The 12,835-nt window shown below is 55.3% G+C and overlaps 1 protein-coding gene across 8 annotated transcripts in view; it reads left to right on the top strand.

Annotated features, from left to right (window-relative positions):
- Nucleotides 1–12,835, top strand: part of GRM4 (glutamate metabotropic receptor 4) — a 112,457-nt gene that overhangs the window by 8,431 nt on the left and 91,191 nt on the right. For all 8 annotated transcript variants that reach the window (XR_014232190.1, XR_014232191.1, XM_082345060.1 and 5 more), the window contains exon 2: nucleotides 3,015–3,912. Coding sequence is in view for 6 of the 8 variants with exons in the window: in XM_082345060.1 (XP_082201186.1) it covers nucleotides 3,394–3,912 (519 nt within the window). In the remaining 2 variants the exon portion in view is untranslated. The remainder of the gene's footprint in view (nucleotides 1–3,014; nucleotides 3,913–12,835) is intronic.

The raw sequence follows: 12,835 nt of genomic DNA, 5'->3' as shown, positions 1-12,835 counted from the left end.
GGGCTCCCAGCTCCCTCCTCCCCTGCAGGTGGAGGTGCCCCGTGGGGGAGGGAGGATCAGCCTGACTCCCCGTCCGCCCCACCCCCAGCCTCTGCTCTCCTGGCTCCTTTCACTCCCAGGTATTTTTACTTTTCCCTGGTGCCTGTTATGCAGGATCAAAGGAAGGAGGGGAGGCTGAAAGAGGCAGTGGTTTGCCCAGCTCTTGGAGAAGCTCGGAAAAGGCAGGCCTGTTAGGTCTGAGGGCTGGAGGGGACTCGCTGCAGGCAGGCTGGGACCCAGTCCAATGGAGGGAGGCCTTGCGGGTGTCTGAGCAGCTTGGGGCAGGGCCTGGGGCCTTGCGGTCGTGATTCTCATCTTGCAAGTATTTGCCTTTCTCCTCACTGAGGCCTCCTTCCCCCGTGTGGCCTCTGTCCTTCCCCTGCCTATGGTGTGTGTGTGTCTGTGTGTGTCTGTGTGCGGGCACTGATCAGCCCAGAGGTGCTCAGGCTTCAAGAGAAGCCAGTGCTGAGCCCTCACGAAGGATCTGGAAGCCTGAGCAGGGCCTGACTGTCAGAAGCTGCTGTGCATTGCTTTCCCAGCCTGAATCTGCCCTGTTGCAGCCTCGGCTCACCACCTTGTCCTGATGCCAAAAATCCCTCCATTTGAAATTCAAGAAAACCAAGCCTGACTTCCTAGGATGCGGGAACTGGGCAGGGCCTGAGAGACCCTCAGGGCCAGCGTGGTGGGGTGGTCAGGGCCTGGGCGGCCTGCACAAGCTCTGTGTCCCTGGGCTGTGTCACTGTTTGACGTTTGGTGCCTCAGCTTCGTCATCTGTGTGATGGGGATAAAAGTCCCAACTGGCTCATAGGGACGTGAGTGTCACCTGAGAAGCACTTGCATGGTGGCTGGCACACAGCACTGTGTTGTCCTTTGCTGTTATTTCTCCAAGGGGCACAACTGGCATTTGGACAAGACAGTGTTTCATTGTGCGGGCTGTCTCGCCCATGCCATCTCTGACCCTGCCTGGATGCAGACTAGTAGGTGACTCTCTCCCATCATTGTGACAACTGAAATGCCCCCACAGGGACGGGATGGCCTCCAGACTGGGTCTTATTCCAGCCCATCCATTTTACAGATGTTGAAACTGAGGACTCCCCAGGGGGACAAGTGTGGCCTCCAGCAGGGCAGCAGCAGGACTGCGGGGTGGTCTGAGGCTTCTGCTGTTTCTCTTCTGAATCCCCTAGAACTGGCCTCAGCAGCTAGTATCCCCCATCCCCTCACTCCCCACAGCCCCCTGGGAGAGAGATCTGATAACTTACTCACACAAAGGGTTGAGTGCTGATGAGGGTTCCACACAGGTATAGCTGCCCCTCTCCTGTATTTTAACAGCTCTTAAGCCTTCCCCAAAGCACAGACCGCCAGCCCTAGGTCACTGAGTCCTGGCTTCCTGCCAGCTTCCCCAGGCTCTCTCAGTGTGACTGGTGCTGGCTTTGAGTCCTCACCCGCCTTGACTTGCTGTTTGACTTTGGCAGAGTTACATGGTCCCTCTGGGCTACTGGTTCACCTGCAGAAGGGGGCTGAGGAGAATTAAGAGCCATACTCTTGGCCTCTGAGGAGCTAATGGAGGAGAGAGCATTCTGATGCGGGGGTAAGATGTGAGGTGAGGGTTTAGAAGAAACCCGGGGGCTGAGGCTGGATCCTGGGCTGTGCCCCCTCTCCCCCTCTACCCCTTGCACAGACCTGGAGCAGTCAGGGACTCTGTGGGGTGGGGGATGGGTGGTTCTGAGACCACAACTTGGTCTTGATAGAGGGACCATATTTCCAGGGACACCTCCCAACCCAAACACAAGCTCTTCTTCCAAATGGCTAGGGAAACTGAGGCACAGAATGGGCGAGTGGCTGCTGGTCTTCATTTGACAAACCCATGGGGAAGGGGGCCTTGGGGTCTCCCCCTAGCCAAGCCCTGGCTCAGCTTTCCGCCTTTCTCCCTGGGGCCTCCTGAGTCGAGGGGAGGGAGGTTGCTGGTGGTAAGGGAAGGCTGGGCCCACACAAGGAAGTCCTGGGGAAATTAGCCCAAATTAGCCATGAGAATGAGGAAGAGCTGGTACTCTCTCCTCCACCCTTGCAGATAAATATTTAATCACAACAACAATAATTAACGACGATCATCATCACAATGTGCACTAGCTCAGGCCAGAACCCAAGCCCCACTCTCAGAGGGAGGAAGTGGGGAAGAGAGAAGGAGCAAAGAGAAACGAAGAGAGAAAGACCCTTAGAGAGGGGGAGGGGAGGGGGGGAGGGGAGGCGGAGGCCCAGCAAGAGAAAATGAGCCTCAGTTGTGTTGACCGCCCCCCACCCCCCGCCCGGGGTGGGGGTGCAGCTGGGGTGGAAATGGGAGGGTCCACCTAGCCCTCCCCAATTCAGCAGAAGAACCCCAAACCCCGGCAGCCCCAGCTTCTCCCTGGCCTTCAGGCTGAGCAGCTCTCAGCCAGACTTCTCCTGGGGCTTTGTTGGCTTTCCTTGTCTCTGAGTCCTCAAGGAGCCCAAGTGTGTCTGGTTCCAGAGCTGGGAGCCAGAAAGCTGGGTTCCAGGCGGCGTTCTGCTGCTCGCCCCCTGTGTGACTTGGGTCAGGTGCTCTCCTGCTCTGGGCCTTGGTTTCCTCATCTCTGAAATGGGCTGTGCCCTGTGGGACCGGTTTCTGCCTGCTCCTTCCTGTGGATGAGTGTTGAGAGGGGCCTCTCTTCTTCCCAAGCCTCCCAGGTTGTTGCCTGGGGAGAGTGCTCTCTGAGGCCTCGGGTCTGATGGTAGTAGGCACAGGCCTTAAGAAATCTTCAAACACCACCCAATTTCTGCCTCAAGTTCTCCCATTTGGACCAAAGTCGAGCAGCAGCTGGGAGGAAACCAAGTTCAGGAGATTTGTGGAGTCTTTGGCTATAACCTCCAGCATCTCCTGCTCTCAGGCTCCTGATGAGAGATCCGAATTGCTAATGTCTTCTTTGGGCTTCTCTTTGATTCTCTCTCTCTCTCTCTTTAAGGTTGGTAAGAGGAGAGCATTGGAGCTGTTTTCTCCTTGATGCCAAGATCTGCCAAGCTAGGAGCACTCTCCTGCTTTCACAGTCATCCACCAAGAACAAGGCCTGCAGGACGTGGGGACCAAGCCCAGAGCTTTGCTGCACCCCAGGCACTCCCTGCCGTCTGGGAGCATGGCCTGTGCCCGTAACTGAGCGTTGCCTGCGGGGCGAGGACCACCAGTATGGTTCAGCCTGTTGGCTGCCATCAGCCGCCCTGCTGCTGAAGCTGTGCTGGAGAGACTTGTGGGGGCTGCTCTGCCCCTGCTCCCCCAGGCTGTGGGCCAGGGGCCCACCACGGCTAGGAGGGAGGCCTGCCGTTCATGGGTCTCTAGGGATTTCCGAGATGCCTGGGAAGAGGGGCTGGGGCTGGCAGTGGGCCCGGCTGCTCCTTTGCCTGCTCCTCAGCCTGTCTGGGCCCTGGGTGCCTTCCTCCCTGGGGAAGCCCAAAGGCCACCCTCAAATGAATTCCATCCGCATAGATGGTGACATCACTCTGGGAGGCCTGTTCCCGGTGCACGGCCGGGGCTCAGAGGGCAAGGCCTGCGGAGAACTCAAGAAGGAAAAGGGCATCCACCGGCTGGAGGCCATGCTCTTTGCTCTAGATCGCATTAACAATGACCCGGACCTGCTGCCCAACATCACGTTGGGCGCCCGCATACTGGACACCTGCTCCAGGGACACCCATGCCCTGGAGCAGTCGCTGACCTTTGTGCAGGCGCTCATTGAGAAGGATGGCACGGAGGTCCGCTGTGGCAGCGGCGGCCCGCCCATCATCACTAAACCTGAGCGCGTGGTGGGTGTCATCGGTGCTTCAGGGAGTTCGGTCTCCATCATGGTGGCCAACATCCTTCGCCTCTTCAAGGTTAGTGCCTGCCCAGCTCCTTTCTCTTCTTCTCCTCCTGAATCCGAGGGAGAGAGTGTGTTTCCCAGCAGCCCCAGCAATACCTGAGAATTTGGGGCTGACCTGTGGTGAGGAGGGACCCAGCCCCGTGGTGCTGACCGTGGTGCTGAAACAGCACCTGCTGCAGGCAGCTCCTTGATCAACTCCACTCCTCTGCGGGGAATTCTGAACCAGGAGGGGAAAGGAAGTACTGGCGAACAACAGAAGGGAGGCGGAGATGGGCAGACAGAAATATAAAAAACCCAGACAGATGGACGAATAGAAATTTAGGTAGATAGAAAGGTAGACAGGTTAAAAGATAAACATAGAATGGGAATGTGAATGTTGGAGATTGCCAGGGAGAAAAAGCAAGACTTTTGTTTTGACATTGTTTTTCAATAATTGCAATTGCCAAGAAAGATCTGTTTTTCTCCTGGGTAGTTGAGAAAGCCCCGCGTGGCCCTCCCGCTCCACCTCAAGATTATAGTCAGAAGATGTGTCCTGATTTTTTGGATGAGGTGTTGGCTACTGAGCCCGCAGCGACTGGAGATGAGGACGGGAAAAGGCCTGGAGGAGTGGGCAGTCCCTGTTTCTGGTGCCCTTGGCCCTGAATTTAGCTTCCCTGGCTCATTACCTTCCTTCTGCCCCTCTTCCTTGCACACCTTTCTCCCTTTCCTTCTGGAATTCCTCCCTCCCCCTCTTTGCCGCCTCCCTTCCTCTCTTCCTGGGGCCGGAGCTGCTGATTTGCAATTCAATTGGAGCCAAGTGCTTCGCTAAGCTGCTAAAACTACTGAAAGCTACTGGGTAGAGAGAAAAACATTACAAGCATTTTACCAGTAATTATGTGCCTGCTCCTCTCTGGGAGCCTCCTCATTTGCTGTGTGTGCGTGTGTGTGTGCGTGTGTGTGTGCGTGTGTGTGTGTGTGTGTGTGTGTGTGAGAGAGAGAGAGACAGAGAGACAGAGAGACAGAGAGAGAGGGAGAGAGAATAGGGTGAGGAGGAGGAAGGGAGGCACAAAGGGAGCCTCTGGGTCCCTTCTTCACTCTGGTGTTAGATTCTTGGCCTCTGGAATTGGCCCCTTGTCTCCTCAAAGGCTCCAGAGTTAGGGAGTGGACGGAGAGAGGCTGTTTGGCCTCATGCAGGATGGGAAGCGCTGAGGCTGGAGCCGTCTCTCCTGGACCCTTTCTGGAACACGTTTGCCCAATCCCATGATGCCTCAGTACTTGGGGGGCATTTCTGGGGGGTGGGGTAGAAGTGGGGATGAATGGTGCGAATGCCCCTGTGTTGGCTGCGGGGGTAGGTGGGAAAGAAAGGTGGTTGGAGGTGTCCTGTCACAGCAGGGGCGGGGTTGGAACTTTGCCATAGGCTGGTCTGGGCCACGTGTGCTGTGCAGTCCTTGCCTTGGGGCCTTCTTCCTGTAGTGCTGGTTTTGCTTGATGATCCAGATGAAAACACTATTTTAATTTAAAAACAAATGGCTGCATTCTGAAGGATGCAAAATCACGCTGAAGCCGGAGACTTGAAGGAGACTTTGCCTTTGTAGTGAGCAATCTGAACAACCCCTGGGGAGCAGTGTTGCTCATGGGCATTTGTTGGTGGGATGGTTGGGGAATGGGAAACCGGTCCAGTCCCTCCACCTGCCCGATTCTGCAGTGAGGAGTAGAGACCCAGAGGGGAGGGGGAGCAAGGCTCTGTGGTCCCAGGGCCTAGTGATGGCTTTCGTGAGCTGTGTCATCAATTCAGCCTGCCTTCCCTGGGCTTGGGAGGTGAGGCGACCTGGGTCAGCAGATGTCATCCTATCTGAGTGGGGCACAGTCCCCCAGCCTTTGAGAAGGCCAGACTACAGGTGGGGCTGCTGCAGTGTCCTTTTCTGAGCTTTGTATTAAACACCTTGGTGAGTCTGGGTGTTTTAAAAAGTGTTTTATAAAGATGATAAATCAACGTGATTGGGCCCTTGGGGCGATGACATTGGTGAGGGTCCTTCTCCACCATGTCCCAGAAGGGAACCAGTACCCACTTTATAGGGAGGTGGAAAAGATCAAAGGAGCTGAGAGGTGTCCCCAGACACATGGCAAAGGCTCTAAGAAAGGTCGCTGCCAGCGTTAGGCCTTGAAGCGGGCTCTTGGAAGCCCCATGCAGCAGTGGGCTGTGACTGCTATGCTGACCTCTTCCAGGATGGGGAAGGTCGCTGGTGGGGTGAGGGGGTGTGGGGCCAAAGGGCCTCACCAGCCGAGAGCTCTTCCGCTGCCCATCTGGTCACATATGAATGTGGCCGTGGCCTGGGTTTTGTCTGAGCCTCCTCAGATCACAGGGAGATGAGTGGGTGGGGAGGTGGCGGGTCGGGATTCCCCCAGCCTGCGCAGAGAGCAAGATGGGACTGGGAGGTAGAGGCCTAGGGAGGGGAGAAGGAAGGGGGATGGAAGGGGCCTGTTGGGAAAGGAAAGGGAACGGGCGGTGGGGGAGATGGGGAGAGAGCCAGAAGGAGACAGCTGGCTATGGTCCGAAGTCCCTGGGTCCCTTTTAACAGCGTTGATGTTCCAGGCTGGCGACAAGAGGGCTCCTCAATAATTAAACTGATAGAAATGAGAGGCTGGGCCAGAAACTGAAAAGCCATTTACAGAGACCAAAAGATTGAACTTTGAGGAGGGAGGTCAGGTGCAGAGCCTCAGACAGGGAAGGATGAGGGAGGGGCATCTTGGGGGCCGGGGGAGCTGCGGTGTCAGGTGTCTGTTTCAAAGGGCATCACTGCGCCCCAGTCCCGCTCTCCGCCAAGGCTATTAGTGGGGTCTGCTGGGAACTTCTCCCAGAGGCTGTGATTACAGCTCTCTGTCCTCCGTGAGGTGGATTTCCTGTGCAAAGCTTAGAGAGGAGCTCTGGGTTTGGGGGCACGAGGGGTAATTTCCTGCCTGGAGAATGCTGATGGGGTTCCATCAAGGCCAGGGTATGAGCAAAACTCACACCTGCCAGAGCTGGGAGGGGCCAACTTCCTGTCATACAGATGTGGAAACTGAGCCCTGATTAAGGGACGGGTCAGGGCTGTGGTCAGGTCCCAGCTCCCAGAACTGACTCCTTCCAGACCGCCTGCCCAAAGCAACTGGGTTGGAAGTGGGCCTCAAACCCAGGCCTTCATTAGGGATCAGAAGCCCTGACTTTGGGAAGTTGTGGGTCTGACAGCTTATATCCTTTACTCCCCTGTTCCCACCCTCTCCTTCATCTTCATTTTGGCTCCATTCTCCTAGTTAAGGGAATATTGATGGAGGTAAAGAATACTTTTCAGAGGAGAGCCTAACGCAGAGGACGTGGCCTCTACAATACTATGTCGTGGGGACAGCCCAGGTTCTGAAGCCAGTCAGATCTGGGTTTGAATCGCTGTGCCACCAGAGTTACCTCAGCATATCCACCATATCTACTCACCCTACCAGTCACTTACACCATAGTATGAACGAGCCAGTGAGATCTTTTCCTGAGAGCAGTTATTGTTGGGGGGAAAAAGAACATAGTAAGTGCCCTGGAAGGAAACAGTTTTCAAATCCTTGACCTGTAAGAGCTCAGAAGGATCCAGAAATCATTGCATTGAGTCCCTCATTAATCTTGCAGTGGAGAAAAAAACAACAACAACAAAAACTGAGGCTTGAAGATGGGAATATGGCCTAGCATGGTGGTTAAGAATCTGGACACTGGAGCCAGACAGCTTTCGCCACCTTGGCAAATCGTTTAGCCTGTTTGTGCGTCAGTTTCCTCCTTTGTAAAATGGGGATGATAGTGGTCTCCTAGGCCTGGTGTGGGAATTAAGGGTTAATGTCCAGAAAAGGCCTAGCCTGGTGCCTGGCACACAGTCAGCCTGCAGGAAATGTCATTGCACAGCTTGTAGCTGGGCCTTAAGTCAGCATGGGAGACTCCGTTGATGTGGAGAGGCTGGACCGGGTGGGCAGGGACAGATGGTGACCTTTGAGGCTGATCCTGGAGAGGACCGACCATCTGCTGGGCCTCAGGTGTCTCCCTGCAGTGTGGAGACTGAGTGGCCAACTTAACTTGCAGGTAATGAGGGTTTTCTGGCTGTCACCACAGTGGGGTTTGAGCACTAAGAGTGGGGTGGAGTGGAGGGAGGGCAGGAAGGGGCAGGTGGGAGAGGGGATGCCAGCCAGCAGGTGGAGGGCAGGTGCCCAGCTTCCTAGGAGAGGCTGGGCCAGGGACACTGGTGGGCGACATTGGCTCTCTGTGCCACGTCAGCCTGGCATGGGAGGGCTTGTCCCTCGCGGGGCTGTGAGTGCTGTAAGGGTTTGTGGTGCTTTTTAGAGAAAGCTGCCTGCCAGGTGCTTGGCTTGTCTGCCCCTCAGTGCCAGGCCCAGGGCTCCTGGGGAACCTTTGTGGCTCAGCTGATACCCCATGTTCTGTTGAGGATGTGGCTTTCCTGTCTTGAAAGTGTTTTCACTGCACAGCCAGGAGGAACTTTCAGGAGGGTCCATCCACTCTCCCACAGCCTGCCTGTCTTCCTTGAAGACAGCTCTGTCCTTGCAGCGCCCAGGCCAAGAAACTTGGTGGCATTTTTGACCTCTGCCTTTCTACCATCTGCAAATCCTGCAGGCTCTCCTTTAGGACACGTCCTAGTGCTGGAGTCTCCTCGACCCCCACCTTGTGCGCTCTCACCCGGATCCAGAAGAAACCTCTCTCCTCTCCCTGCTTCCAGACAGGCCTTTCCACAGCCCAACCTTTGCTCAGCTAGCAGAGGGATCTTGCTAAAAGCCAAATCCAATCTGCTCCCCACCCTGCTTAAACTTTTTCTTGACTTTGCATTGCTCTTAGATTAAAACGCAAACTTCCAAAATGCTTGCCAGTCTGACAGACCCTGTGCTACCTGGTGCCCTGACCACATCGTTTTGCCTCTCCTGGGTGCACTCCATACCAGTCCTACTGTTTTCTTTATGTTCCTTGAAGACACTGTGCTGTTTGCCCACCACAGGGCCTTTGTACCTGCTGTCCCATCTCTATTGGAATGTTCTCCTCCTACTCTTTGAGGCTGGATCCCTCTCATTCAACCTAAAGTTTAAGTGGACTCTCTTCAGAGAAACACCCTCCATCCCCCAGTTATTCTATATTATTTTCCCATCTTCCCCTTCATGACCCTCACCACAGTTTGTAGTCATGTCCGTATTTCTTTGTTTGTTTTCTTGTTTCTCTTGGCTTCCCCTCTGGCCTGCTGCCTGTTTTTGTATGGCCCATGGGCTAAGAATGGTCTCCGTGTTTTAAATAGTTAAAAAAAATTAAAAGCAATATGTCATGACACAGGAAAATTATATGAAATTCAAATTTCAGTGTCTGTAAAGTTTTATGGGAGCGCAGCCATGCCTGTTCATTTACATATTGTCTAGCACTGCTCTTGAGCTATGCCCTTGGAATTAAGTAGATGAGACAGAGACCATCAGCTGACCCCTGCTGGCCTCTAAGTTGCGCCTATAGGACCCCAACAGATGCCAGATCCATGGGGGGCCCTCAGGAAATCATGGCTGAAGGGACTCATGGAGAGTGAGCCATTTGCAGCCCCCATGTCTCCCCAAACTCTGCGGTGACAGCAGGGTGGCCCCCGTCTGCAGAGCCTGCATGAGCTCCTGGCTATGGGGATAAGTGTAGCTAAGCTCACCTTACCATGGGGTCCAGCCACTGGCCACTAGTGCCCACCACTTTGGTGACCCCTGGGCCACCTGTTTCCTCCCCCCAAATACCTCCAGCTCCTCGCTGACTTACGGAATTCTTTTCGCTTAATGCTTTGTTCCCCGTTAAAGGGTATCCCCATGTCCCACTGTTGGCTGTTATTAGAGATTTGTCCCAAGAAGACTTACTCAGTAAATGTTCGGGAGTGAATGAGGGACCCTCCTGAAGAGGTCGTTGGGGTAAAATAATCACAGCATTTACATGGCATGTATCCTGTGTCAGGGTCTGCCCCAATCCTCACAGCAACCCCCAGGAGTAGGTGTGCAGTGGTTATCCCCATTTTATAGACGGAGAACTGAGGCCCAGAGAAGCTAAGCAAATTCCCCAAGGTCACACAGCTAGTAAGTGGTGGAGCTGGGATATGAACCCAGGCTGTTTGGCCCTGAATCTACCGTTTTCACCGCTCTGCTCTCCTTTCTCTTGGTCATCAGATAGTCTTGGGTGAGATCTGGCCCAATACTCACTGTGTGGCCTTTCTGAGCCTCAGTTTCTGTATCTGTAAAAAGGAGTGTAATGATACTCATTTGGCAGCAGTGATAAAGTATGCAAAGCCTTTAGCGGGTGCTTAGGGGATGCTGGTGTTACGAGAACAGGTTGGATAGACATTAAGGTGTCTATCCAAGCAGCCGAGGGGGGTGGGGAGGAACGGAGGAGGTGTAGGAAGTGGTCTTGCTGAGGGTGACTGTCAGGGCCTGTTCTCCTGAGGTGAGGACCACACAGCCCTCCCTCTGCTTTTACAGCATTTCTCTTTCCCCCAAACCCTAGGTGTCCCTTTGTGGTGGGAGTCTGGGGAGGGGGCCTCAAGACCCAGGGTCAGGCCAGCATCTAAACAGAGTGGGGAGGGAGGTGAGGGGAGGGAAAACGTGGCCCTGGGGAACAGCCCTGACCACTGAGTTGCCAATTCTCTCTGTGCTCCCGGCAAGTCCTTCCCTGTGGGTGGGGCACTGGGGTACAGGTTGCATCGCCTAGTGGTTCTCAAGCCTGGCAGCTCATCATAGTCACCTGGGGAGCGTTGGATTCCTGGGCCGCCAGTGGTGAGGAGCCCTGGGGCTGGGTCTGTATTTGCACACCTGCTGGGAGGCTCAGCTGGCCGCTGGCTGAATGCTCTGAGTCCTCCACGGCGTCCCGGTATTCCTATCCCATCTGGCTTCTCTAGCGAGCGCCCCCGCCCACCCCGCAGCCCTCTCAAGCCCACTTCCTCTGATGTGCACCTTCGGGTTGCAGGACCTCTCTGAACACGGGAAGTTTGGGAGTGGAAACGAGAGGGTTTCAGCTCTGATCACTGGACTGGCAAACAGGCTCATTACTGGGAATGAAAAGGAGTGGAGGCCTTTGGGGGGCCTCTGGGTAGATTTCCTGGAGATGCCCTGGAGGGAGGCCTGGTGGGCTCCTGGAGCCTGGGTAGGGCTGACAGGGCCCCTGGGCGAGGTGTGTGACATTGTGGAGGGGCCAAGGTGGGGCTGAGCCTGGGGAAGCTCAAGTTCATGACTGCTGGTTTCTGGCTCGCTGTCCCCCATCTGGACCTTGGTTGGCCCATCTGTAAGAATCCATTCATTCGTTCACTCACCAAGTGTGTATTGAACATCTCCTCTGGGCCTCCCTCTGCTAGAGCTGTGGCCTCCATCTGGCTGCACATTGGAATCAGCTGGGGAATTTAAAATTCCCGGGTACCCGAGCCCCACCTCAGGATTTTGGATTTAATTGATGTGAGATGGGGCCTGGGCTCCCCAGGTGATACTCACGTGGAACCCCAGGTGGAGAACCGCCACGCTAAGCAACTTTACAAAGCAGGCAACAAAGCAGATGGAGGCCTGGCCCTCGTGGGCTTCCACGTTTGAAGGGAAGGCAGGCAGTGAACAGGTAAAACACATAAACGTATAATTGTCACGGGAGAGCAGTTCCTTGCAGGACAAAGCAAGGAAGTGGCTAGAAAGCCATGGGGGGTGGGGGTGCCAACTTAGGATGGTTGGAGGTGGACTTTTTGAAGTGGGACATTTGTGCATAAACTTGAGTCGAGTGAAGGAGGTCGCCCTACAAATATCTGGAGGAAGAGTTTTCCAGGTAGAGGGAACAGCAAGTACAAAGGCCCTGGGGCAGGACTGTGCTTGGTTGATGACTTGACCCAGGAGCTCAAGAGGGAGGACCCAGACAGCCCTGGGACCAGGGAGAGGAGGACCAAGGGGGCTCCAAAACCCACATCTGCTCCTTCTAGCTGCAAAGGGTATTGGGGGAGGAGGGTTACCAGGATTCTGGTGACCTTGGGCAAGTCACTGAGCCTCTCAGGGCTTCAGTTTCCTCACCTGTAAAATAGGTAGGTGGTTCTTGACCAGTCCTTGTGAAGCCACAGAGGTGATGGGCAGGAGATGTAAGGGTAGAGCCCATGTGAGAGGCTAGTTCTTTCTCCTGGCTCTCTCCGTGCTGGCCTCTGGCCTCCCCCTCCCAAGCCCCCTGTACCTCTTCTAACTCCTCCCCCTTCATTTCCCTGCTCCCCGCTCCCTGACCTGAGGCTGAACAGAGCTGGAGACAGGAGGGAGGCAGACGGGGACCCTGAGGGGCAGTAGCTTTCAGTAGTCAAAGCATGGGCCCTGGGCCAGATGGCCTGGTTCATACCCCTGCTCTGCCATTTATTACCTGGGAGGCCCCTCTCTGTGCCTCAGTTTCCTTGTCTGTAAAATGGGGACCCTTGTAGCCCCCACCTCATAAGGCCTTGTGAGGATTACATGAGGAATACACAGAAAGAGCTCAGGGCAGTGCCTGGCATGGGACTCTGGATATTGGCCGAGTGCCTGGCCCTGGGGGGGACAGCACAGAGCAATGGCCTTGCAGGCAGCCACACAGTAGGTCACTCAGATCCTGGCCCCAGATCACTGGGCCTCTCTGGACCTCACCATGTCATCTATAAAATGGGCAGAATCACATGCACCTTTCAAGGTGCTGATGCAGAATGATAAGAATGGGGAGCGGGTGGCAGGGTGGGCGCACAGTAGGGTCAATAATATTTGTCCTCATCTCTTGCTGACAGAGTATCCAAGGGGCCTTCGAGGAGGGGTGTGGTCTGGGCCATGCTGGGTGGGGGGCTCTGTGGGGCAGAGAGGCAGGTCGCTGGCTTTGGGCAGAGGAATGACTCTGGTGAGTGTACCCGAGTCCCCCTGTGTGACGGTCCTGGGGTCCTACCGACCCTCCCAGTTAGGTGTGG

Source organism: Balaenoptera borealis (genome assembly GCF_965194805.1).
Source record: "Balaenoptera borealis genome assembly, chromosome: 12".
Lineage (NCBI taxonomy): Eukaryota > Metazoa > Chordata > Mammalia > Artiodactyla > Balaenopteridae > Balaenoptera > Balaenoptera borealis.
This window is presented reverse-complemented; position numbering and strand designations above follow the sequence as displayed.